General features: G+C 36.3%; 1 protein-coding gene across 4 annotated transcripts in view; it reads left to right on the forward strand.

Moving 5' to 3' along the window:
- Positions 1-11,595, forward strand: part of LOC122816649 (IQ domain-containing protein E-like) — a 292,142-nt gene extending 280,547 nt beyond the window's left edge. For all 4 annotated transcript variants that reach the window (XM_044089582.1, XM_044089585.1, XM_044089584.1 and 1 more), the window contains one exon: positions 11,072-11,595. In XM_044089582.1, the coding sequence (XP_043945517.1) occupies positions 11,072-11,288 (217 nt within the window). In that variant the 3' untranslated portion in view covers positions 11,289-11,595. The remainder of the gene's footprint in view (positions 1-11,071) is intronic.
- The last annotated feature ends 526 nt before the right edge of the window (positions 11,596-12,121 follow it).

Below are 12,121 nucleotides of genomic sequence, written 5' to 3' on the forward strand. Positions count from 1 at the left end.
CTCATATCACTTGAACTTTTTTAAGTGAAGAAACATCTTTAACCAGAATTTAGCATCTTTGTATATTTATATATTAAAAAGCATGTTTTTAAATTTTTTTTTGTCATTTACCAGAAGTGGAACAAACTTTCCCTCTGGATCGCAGATCCCTGTATAGGTCTTCCCCACAAGCAAACAATATTATGGTAAATTGCTGCGTCCAAAAGACTTTCTTACCTAGTGCATGATTTGTTTAGGAGCATAGCATATTAACGAAGCCTGTGATCTGCATGAGGGTTTTAACCCAACACCAGTTTCTAGATGCTTTAGGCACCATACGTTTTTTAGTTAAAAAAAATCTTTAAAGTATGAAGTGCAGTTAAGTATTAGACAGAGGTGGAAGTTCCTGTTACTGGAAAGTGAAGACAAATATTACAAAACAATTCTGCATTCCATTCAAAGAGTTGCTTTTTGTCAGTTGCAAAGAAATTTTGTGAGCAGGCAGTGAAAGAAAAAAATGTGAAAATGAAAAGGAAAAGAAGCCCACCGCTTCTCATAAACCCACCATGTCCACACCAGAGTATTTCCCAGAAAGTCATTTTACATGGGTACCAATGGTGAGCCTCTTGTTGGCCCATACTACTCTAAGAAATTCAGAATGGAACACAGGCAACTGATTAAGGCCCTTTCACAGGCCATTCCCTATAACTGACTACAAGAAAATGGCAGAAGAGTTTAGTAAATGAGTTAGTATTTAGAGATCCTACAGCATCCCAACTATGTCTCTTCCAATCAATAACTATCAGTATATTTGGTGTTTGGTAGTGTGGGGAAGTGTCCCTACATCAGGGGTGCAGAGTTAAAGCCCCAACCTACAAAAACATGTTTTGTGAACCAGTACTGCTTGACCTCAGCAATATTTAAGACATAGTATTATTATGGTCTGGGCAGCCTGGGTGTTGTACACTGAAGGGCACTAAAATGAATCCAGGACTTGTAAACTGTTATAGAGTGCCCATATGCAAACTATTAGACCATGAGGTTAAAAAGCTTGACACCTGTTTTTACTGAAATATCCAAGATTATGGGCAATGTTATCCTTGTTGAGGTTTTGGGAACATATCAGTTGCTTGTTATCCCTCTTTTATTGAAACAGGAATTGCACAATTTGATGTGATGCTCAGTCTAGTCAGCAGAGTGGGACAATTGTATCCTCCAGTAAGTTAATATCAGGTTGAAATTACTATCTTTTCAGCAAAAAAATGCATTTCTATGAATGTCAACACAATCCAAGAATCTAACTACAACAGTCTTTGTGTAATTAGTTACCATCTGCAACTAAACTGAAATGCCCTTAGAAATTACATGTAAGATTATGATGATAATCTTTTTAGTTTATGCACACACACACACACACACACACACACACACACACACACACACACACACACACACACACACGTTCTTCAGAATTACACTTTATTGAAGAACAGAAGTACGAACCCACTTCAGCAAAAGTGCATTTAACTGAAAATGCACTTTTATGAAGTACACTTTACCGAAGCACGGTACAGTGGGGGTAAGGGAATATACCCTTTAACCCACTGTAGTGCGATCTCGGAGTTAGTATATTTAAGTAATGGGAGTGTGGGGGTGCAGGGGGCTTGCCCCCCTGCAAAAACATGTTTGTAGTGTGTTTTTGTGTGGTTCCATGCTTCAATAAAGTATACTTCGCGAAAGTGCATTTTCACTTAAATGCACTTTCGCTGAAGTAGGTTTGTACTTTTGTTCTTCAATAAAGTATCATTTCAAAGAACAGAAGTAGACCCATATATATATATATATATATATATATATATATATATATATATATATATATATATATTATACACACACACACACACACACACACACACACACTGAAAAAAATAATCCCAAATTTAAAACAATGGGTTACATTTACGATTAGCAAAAGAAAAAAATTACTTTTAACTGGGGGCTTCATCCCCACACTCCCCTAACATAGAGGGTCTGCCCCCACACCCCCGGAAATTAAATTTACTAACTCCAAGGTTGTAGAAACTCAAAGAAGGGCAAAAGCCATGGAATTATGCAACAGTTGATCTAATGAAGTTTGACTGTTGCATAATTCGACCAACTGTACCACCAATGGAAAATACCAGCATTTCAGCACACACACACACACACACACACACACACACACACACACACACCCTACTTAAATATACCAACTCTGAGATTGCACCACATTGTGGGAATGGGAATACATCCCATTCTGCACTACTCACCATTGTCGGGGATGCCCAATGTCAGCGAGCTCATCTCGGTGATCCAGTCGTCGGGGATCTGGATTTTCTTTGATGTAACAGAAACCCATATATATATATATATATATATATATATATATACACACACACACACACACACACACACACACACACACACACACACACACACACACACACACACACACACACACACACACAGACACACACACACACACACACAAACACACACACACACACACATCTCAACTAATGTTTCCACAAGATCACAAGATGTGATTCTTCAACATAATGGCTAGTTTCATATTTAGACCTGCTGAGCAAATTAACTGGCATACAAAGGATCTTGGGATTCAAAGGCAATGTATAATGTATGGTCAGCACAAAAATTGAGAGAATAAATTTATTAAGAAAACATAACGGTTTCAGCTCATTCACAATAATCAAATTTCTTTTAAATATATGTGCCACCAATCACATCTTTTCCTCATGAATAATTAATATATAGTATTTAAAGAGAAACAATATAAATATGTACAAAATTCTTATCTATAGAAACATATTAATTTCTAAAAACATTCTGGTACACAAAATGTAATCTAAACACACACACACACACACACACACACACACACACACACACACACACACACACATATATATATATATATATATATATATATATATATATATATATATATGTATTCAATGTGTTGAGTGCACCTTAACAAAAACTAGTTTGTTAAATTGGAGATGTGCATTTGAATGAGGTGAAAAGAAACCCCCCATTTAATAATCCATATACATTCCTTCATACTGAAAATATTGTGCCAGCCTACCATCATGTTTCTACTCCCCATAAACCTATCTGTATTGCTAGACTTAAAACTAAGTGTTGGATGCTGTACAGTATTTGTAAGAGCATATTAATACCTCAAAACATCCTAATACACAAAATATAATCTAAACATATAAACATATGTATTCAATATACTGGGTGCACCTAACAAGAACAAATTTGTTAAATTAAAGATGTTCGTTTAAACCAGGTGAAAAAAGACCCCCCGGTTTGATAATCCATATACGTTCCTTAGTATTGAGAATAGTATCCCAACCTGCTTTCATATTTCTACTCCCCATAATCCTGTCTATAATGGTAAACCGGAAACTAGCGGTTGGATGCTGTACCAAGTCCTTATACAAGGCATAAGAGATATTTTTGTTTCTAATAGCACTCATATGTTCAGAGATGCGCAGTTTAAATGGCTGAGATGTTTGGCCAACATAGAAGGCCGAACATGTGCAGGTTGCAAGATATATAACCCAACTGGAACTACGGTTAGCCAAAATATTGATAATAAAAATCTTATAAGTGTTCTTGCTAGTGAATTCCTTAGTTTTATTAATATATTTACAAAAAGTGCAATTACCACAAGGAATAGAACCTAAAAGTATCCTACCCTCAAGAGTACCTTGTTTAGCTATAAGCATTTTGGAACCATGTTTATACTGATTCAAACAAACCCTAATGTGATTCCTCTCCTGAAAGAAAATTGACATCTGTCTCCCAATGTACTCAAAAGGTTTTCATCCGCCAAAAGAATATTCCAATGTTTTTGTAGCAGATTAATAAATCTATTAGTATTACAGGCATATGTGGTGACAAGTCTGGTCACTTCATTATTACGATCACGTTCTTGGTATTGTAGTAGTTGACTACGGTCTTGGGTGTATGCAAATGTGCTTACCTGAATGACTTGATTACGATCATATCCCCTATTGCAAAATCTGTCAATAAGAGCAAGTCTTTGACTCTCAAAATTAGTTATATTCGAAAAGATACGACGTATCCTAAAAAACTGGGATTTGGGAATTTTAAGTATTATGTGTTTTGGATGGCAACTAGAAGCAAGCAGTAAATTATTAGAACTAAATTACTGATGTCCATAGATAACAGACATCCAAACAGGTAATTTGGACATCCAGAAAAGAAATACACTTAATATAAAAGGGAACTGTAAATTCTATACCCCACTTATTTCATTGAGATATTCAATTAATTCCTGAAGGTAAAGAGAATCAGCTCTCCAAATGAGAAAACAGTCATCAAGATATCTTCTCCAAATATCAGTTTCATCCAAAAAGAGATCGTGATCCTGGCCATAAATGATTTGTTGTTCCAGATAGCCCATAAATAAATGGCATAAATGGGGGCAAAAGATGTCCCCATTGCTGTGCCCCGTAATTGTAAATAACTCTTGTCATCAAAGAAAAACACATTTTTAGTTAACACATCCTCAGCTAAGCAGACCAAAAAAGTATTAAATCCAGAACTATACAGAGATGTTGTATCTAACCAATACTGAAGCATTGCTAAACCTGCCCAATGAGGAATACTTGTGTATAATGATTTAATATTCAGCATACACATCAACCAACCTGGTTCCAATTGAGAATCAGGAATAATATTCAAAAATTGAGTGGTGTCCTGAATTCTGGCTCTAACACCTGAGAGTAAAGGTTTTAAATACACAGTGAGAAAAGCAGACAGTGGTTTAGTGAGGGATCCACGACCAGAAACTATTGGTCTACCCGGTGGTATTTTGGGGTTTTTATGTATTTTAGGAAGCAAATATAAACATTGCGGTAACGGATCTGAAACCATTAAATGGTTAAGAGTTTGTTAATAATACCTTCACTTAAAGCTGAATGCAGAAACTGATCAATTTCTTGTTTAAACTTAAATGTAGGATCAACAACCATGTGGGTGTAGAACCTGCCATCAGATAATTGACTATATGCTTCTGCCAAATTCATAGACTGATCAAGGACCACCACTGAGCCACCCTTGTCTGCCGGAATGATAACTATGTTTGTATTGTGACGAAGATTCTCAAGTGCATTTTTCTCAGCTTACACAAGATTGTGTCAACCCGGTGTCATGTATAAATCAGAAGAAAAGTGTAAATCTTTTAATACACATTTCTGAAAATTTTCTACATGTTTGTTTTGAGGTATTAATATGCACTTACAGATACTGTACAGCATCCAACAGTTAGTTTTAAGTCTACCATTATAGATAGGATTATGGGGAGTAGAAACATGATAGTAGGTTGGCACAATATTTTCAGTATGAAGGAATGTATATGGATTATTAAACTGGGGGGGGTTCTTTTCACCTGGTTTAAATGTACATCTCCAATTAACAAATCAGTTTTTGTTAAGGTGCACTCAACACATTGAATACATACATATATATATATTTATATTACATTTTGTGTACCAGAATGTTTCTATAGATAAGAATTTTGTACATATTTATATTGTATCTCTTTAGATACTATGTATTAATTATTCATGAGAGAGAGATGTGATTGATGGCACATGCATTTAAAAGCAATTTGATTATTGTGAATGTAATTTACACTGAAGAAGGCATGAGCCGAAATCTGTGTTTTCTTAACAAATTTATTCTCTCAATTTTTGTGCTGGCCATTTCTTTGTTTTTTGTATCTTTTTGGGCCATTGCACTTGCCCACTTGTGAAATTTTTGATTGGATATTTAATGTATAATGTATGTCTTCTTTGCCATGGGCCACCTCCCAAAGTGAACTCCCAAAAAATTTGTGCTGTGCGTCGATGTGGTGCTCATCCATGAATCTCCAGCCTGAGTGTTGTACTATTTTCTTGAGCAGTATTCTTACTTGGTAAATGTTTCCTAATTCTGAATTTATGAGACTGTAATCTGCTTTTCCATGATCTCTCACAGGCTCTTTCACAGTGTTAGCTGATATATTCATTTTAGTATAGGAAGACAGAGATGGAAATCGTCAAATGTCCAGAGGTACTTAGTGGTTCTTTTACCCTTTTGTGGTAAATAACATCATGACAGTGACATGGACTCAAGAGAAATTTATATATTAACTGACTTTTGTTGACCTGGCTAACCCCATAGTTATGGCCTGTTTTCAGGGGATACCTGAGGTGGTAATTATACTAAGGGAAAATTGGCCAGGACACCATGAAAATTCCTTTATTCTTTTCAGTAAGTACCATGGGATGTTTTACTAAGATACCACCATCTCAGATGAGGCCTTAGTTTAACATCCTATCTGAAGGATTGCGCCTCAGAAGTGTAGCACCACCCTTATGCTGTACAATGATATAATTAATGGAATATAAATCCACGCACCTCATGTGGGAGTAGAATCCACATATTTCTGATCTTCCCAGTATCAAAGGTATGTGTGTAATCTTTTTAGCCACTGATACTGACTCTATTGAGTATTCATGCCTCATGTCTTTAACTAACTGTTCAAAGTTAATGGTTCACAGAAAATCAAAAAAGCCCACTTGTTTATACAATAATGTACCATGAGCTTTTATACAGCTGATTTTCAATAGTTAAAGTCACCTAATAATGTCATAGTATTTAATGTCCTTATGTTATGAAAGTCCTGAAAGAACTTACTCTGTTCAACAGTGTTCATGGTGGTCAGTCTATAGTATTCTTAGCAGTTATGCACTGCCTGCTGTAAATGTATCTGATACGTTGATAAATATCTCCAGTTCATTATTTATAAAATGTAATCTAGGCTTCACTGTTATGCACAAATCATGACCACTTATGTCTTATTTATATAATTTGATTTCTAGATCTCTAGAAATATCTTCAGTGAGATGTAGAGGGACCATTTCTATTTAGAAATGGGATCTGTTTCACAACAAGAAGATCTCAAATGTATGGCAAACTCTCCTACAAGATACTAAATTTATAACATCTACAAGTAAACTGATAAAAGATCTGAAATATCAAAATCAAGTACTCTTGTCAAATTATTGGAAAGAAAAAATACCATTGATAGAAGAAAGTAAAATATTAAAAGCAATTCATTTAACAATAAAATCAATCTCTCTTCAAAAGTTAACATTTACCCAACTTATGATATTTAATAATGCTTATTATACACGTCTTAGCTTGCATAAATTTAATTCTAAAAATTCTACTAAATGTCCATACTGTAAAGATCAAACTGCTGACCTCCTTCACATGTTCTGGAGCTGCAAATGTATATATAAACTTTGGAATTCTTTAAAAATTCAACTCCAAAAGATGGGTTACCAAAATTCAAGACTTTCTTGGGAATTTATGATTTTGCATATCCCTCCAAATAATTTGTCTAGATCCCAAATGACCATATTCATAAATATCTTTTTGTTAATGAAACTCTACATAGCTACAAATTGGTTGAATCCATCTCAAACTTCATGGGACAATTTTAAGATTTTAGTGATGAAACATATATTAGCCCACAAATTACTAATCAAGGATCATAGCAAAAATATAAATAATCCGAAAATATGGGAGAAAATTTTCAATATCATATTGGCTTAATGTGCTGAACCCAGCTAAACCACTGGACATATATACCTTTAAAGGGAAGTTATTATAAATTAATTACTACAAGATATTAGATCTGTGGATAATCTTTTTTCATATGTTCTCTTTTATTGATCTTGGTTAACCGATGGAAGCATTCATGTAAATAGTGTACATATGTTGTAGTAGTGTTGTTAGAAGTATTATTTGGGAATTATCTGTTTTTCTTTTTGTTTAATGTTGTATGAATAAGTGGTAAAACAATAAAGATTTATTATTGAAAAAAAAAAAAAAGAAGATAACCAATACTTTTGTATCTGTTTTATTAACAGTTTTATTAACAGTAATTTTCAGTAGCCTTCCTTAAAATCTACTATGAAATGGAGTATAACAGTCAAGATGCAGTTCAAGCAAAATAGATAAGCAAGTATGTCATATATAAGGGGTTGTGTGCTGTCATAATGGTTAAGGTGTTTACCTCAAAGACAGAGGGTGCAGTGTTTTGATTCTTTAAGGGGAAATTGGCAAAACTTAAAATGCCCTGCAAGGACAGCTAACCTAGTACTTATCTATATGTAAGACCTAGTGCAGCTATTTCTGTCTGATCTAGGTGGCCACAGTAGAATCAGTGGCAGCATTTTAGAAATTAATGGATTAGGCATGTTGGGATCTTGTGGTTAACATTTTTTTTTTTACTTTGATTAATACAGGATTCTTTTCTGTCTCTCTCTTTATGGTTGGAACTGCCATACAGCTGAGATCCAACCAAAGGATTGTGTTTGACTTTTGTTTTCACAGTGAAATGGAGCCTGTTAGTATTAGCAAAGGGAATTTTTTTTCTCATTTGTGAAGTATGCACATAGGTTCTTTAAAGCTTGTATTTTTTCCTTGTGGGTATCATCTGTCATTCTCCAAAATACAGTGTTGCATCAAAATGACCTATTTACTCTATAGAGGGAATGCAGACTCTAAGGTACTGTACCCCTTCCCACATTCTGTTGCTTACATCACAGTTTTCAACTGATACACATTGGCTTTCATAAGTCATTACAGAGCATGCCCACTCTGTACCTTAGGGAGATAAAACCTTAACTTTGCACTAAATGACCCAATTTTTGGCCAATAGCTTAAGCTTTGGAGGAGCTGGCATGGGGAAGTAAGAATGGAATAGCAAATGACAGCTTCCAGCCTCAGGAGAAGGGGCCACATTTGGTCAATGGAGGATGACTGTGACTCAAAGTTATATTACTGGTACAGTGTATTGCAGCCACGGGCAGTATGTATGGAAGGAGTCATGAGTCATGAACCCTCCAGGCAGTTGTAGTCACAGCCTTGACAAGGAATGTGGTTGATAGGGCTAAAATAGAAAATCCTGATTCCCACCTAAGATGGCTGCAACATTCTGAATACTTGACTCTCATCCCAAGGGGAACAAATGAGCAATAGGACTGTTGCACCTGAGGGGAGTGACTGCATCAGCATGTGCTCTGATGAAATGGTTAGATCAAAAGAGTGAGGACTAAACAAACAAAAAAACAAAAAAAAAAAAACAACTACAGAGCATCAAAAAGGAACATTTCATTATTTTGGCCAGCATTGTGTCTGCCATTTGCTGGACCTCATGCAATTAGTAATGAGTAATAGCTTAATGACTTAATATTTCATAAACAAGTAAGTACTGCTAACTTTATTTTGGTAAATCAATGCAGTTCTAGGTTGTAAGTGAAATAAAAAATCACGACACTGTGTTTGAAGCATAGGTTAATAGGTTCAAAAGTGAGTACTAGGCTAGCTGCCCTTGTGGCCCTTTTAAGCCTAGCCACTTTACCTCAGAAGTTGAGAACTGAACCCTGTACTTTGTGTCTGTAAGGTAAACACCTTAACTGTTATGCCAACCAACAACCTCAACATACACACATAAAAAATGCCACTGATCAAAACTCAAACTCCAAACACCAAACAATGTAAATTCAAAAAGTGGGATGGTGGTCCGGTACTGCAAGTAAGGCAGTGTGCTCTACAAACATCTGCTGTTACTGGTAAGTAGGACTTATGCAACTGTACTATGTTCAACAAACACACTGCCTTACTTGAATATGGATTGATTCTGAAAGCTTACCCTACCTGGGAGGAGGAGGCTGGATTATTGTTTAGGAGCCACTGGAAAATGGTTGTAACAAAGACTGCTCTTATTTTGAAAATACATCCAGCTTGGGTGCTTTGTAAAAGGTGTGGACAGAGAGACCAAGTTGCTGCCTCTAGAATACTTCTAGAGTCCTCTCCTTTCCAATAAGCTGATGAGGAGGAAAAGGCCTTAGTGGAATGCGCCTTTACCTTGCCCTGATTTGCCTTGCCATGGTGGGTGTAACAAAAAAAAAATAGCAGAGGATAACCATCACAAAATGGTTTGTTTAGTGACAGGTTGACCCTTCTTCACCCCTGTGTATGAAATAAAAAAGGCTTTCAGCCTTCCTGAATGGTTTTGTTCTATCAAGGAAGTACCTGAGCTGCCTATACACATCCAAAGCATGAAGTATCCTCTCTTCCCTATTGTTAGGTTCTGAGAAGAACACAGGAAGGTTAATGGACTGACTGAGGGTGAATTCTGAGATCACTTTAAGCATGAAAGAGGGATTAGTGCACAACACAACCCTATCCCTGTGGAAAATCTGGTAAGTTTGTCCCACCATAAGAGTTTGCAGCTCAGTGAGTTGCCTCACATATGACAGAGTGATAAACAAAATAGTTTCCACATTAACAACTTCAGATCAGCCTGAGCAGCAGGCTCAAAAGGTGGTAAGGTCAATTTCTCCAAAGTGTATTTGAGATCCCATGAAGGAGTTTGCTTGCAAGGGGGTCTCATATGCAGTACTCCTTTCATGAATAGCAGTTGGCTGATGGTGCATGCCACAGTGACTGTACCTGACTTCTAAGCCTCAGTGGCCCAAGCAGTACACTGCTGTCATAGTAGAGACTTGGCTGGAAAAGGTTTTATTTCTAATGATCATTAAGCTACTTTAGGTTCATAGACAAGTGCTAGGCTAGCTGCCATTGCAGGCCATTTTAAGCTTAGCCAATTTCCCTTTAAAGATAAGAATCAAACCTTGTACCTTGTGTCTGTGAGGTAAACACCCTTCATTATGCCAGCCCCTCAAACCCCAAAGGATGGCACCCTCAGGAATACAGTACATACACACACACCTCACTGCTCTGCAGTATCAGTACTACCTCATATTAAAGATGTGCAGACGTGTGATGGGGTAGGGGGGGGCATGGGCAACTACACTGGTGCTAGGTGCAACATTCAGGCAAGTTAAATAGACCTTTGACTCTCCTGACAGCTACTTTTTTTAATGTTCATATGTATATGCATCTCACTGGGTTTTTTTTTTGTTTGTTTTTGCAGTGTTTCCTCATGCATTCCAGGAAGACAAAACTCTGCTATCAAAAGACTGACCTTATCCAGCATAAAAGGGAGCAAGGAGAAATTAAAATTCATCTCACTCATAGATCTGACACGTTCCACAATGGTGTTCTTTTTCCTCATCCTTCTTTATATCATTTTCACAAATGCACACCTTTCTGTCAATCAGAAACATGATTCTCTTAAATTTGTAAAGTAAAACATAACAGTACGCAGGGGGTAAAGACTCTGCCCTGGAATTAAGAGGGAGGACTAGTTGTGAATTCCTGCTATTTACATTTTATACATCTTTTTTTAATATTTAAATGAATTATTCCATGTACAAATCAGTAGAAAAGTCTGTATCAATTAACTAAAGGTGTTTTGTATTAAAAGCAGTTCACCAGAATAAAATAACTGAAAATTGTTTTGCTCCTCATGTTTTGAAGACAGATTATAGAATATAGCAATAACCCATGCCTGGGTGTGGGTAATGCTGGATTTACCCACGGTTGGTGTGGTTTGGTCACGAGGGCGAAGCCCGAGTGGCCAAACAAAGCCAACCGTGGGTAAATCCAGCATTACCCACACCCAGAAGTGGGTTATTGCTATTATACAATGACATTATTTAAGAAAAAAAATAATTACTTTTCTTAAATAATGGCATTGTATAATGCCTCCTTGCTGCCCTTCCGCAGCTGTCTGGTATTCTGCGGCAGTAATGATGTACTGCGCATGCCTACGCAGTACATCAGAGCTGTGGGCAAAAGCAAAAGCAACGGAGAAAGCAAGATCTCCGTTGCTTTTTAAAAACTGTTTCGTTATGTTAAATGAGTTTAACATAGCGAGACAGCTTTAAAAAAAGCAACAGAGAATATCCGTTGCTTTTTTAAAGCTGTCTCTCTATGTTAAACCCATTTAACATAGCGAGACAGTTTTGAAAAAAGCAAAGGAGAAAGCAAGATCTCTGTTGCTTTTTAAAAACTGTTTCGCTATGTTAAACTCATTTAACATAGCGAGACAGCTTTAAAAAAGCAATGGAGAATCTCTGTT

This window comes from Protopterus annectens, chromosome 12.part0, assembly GCF_019279795.1.
Source record: "Protopterus annectens isolate FY-2018-M chromosome 12.part0, PAN1.0, whole genome shotgun sequence".
Classification (NCBI taxonomy): domain Eukaryota; kingdom Metazoa; phylum Chordata; order Ceratodontiformes; family Protopteridae; genus Protopterus; species Protopterus annectens.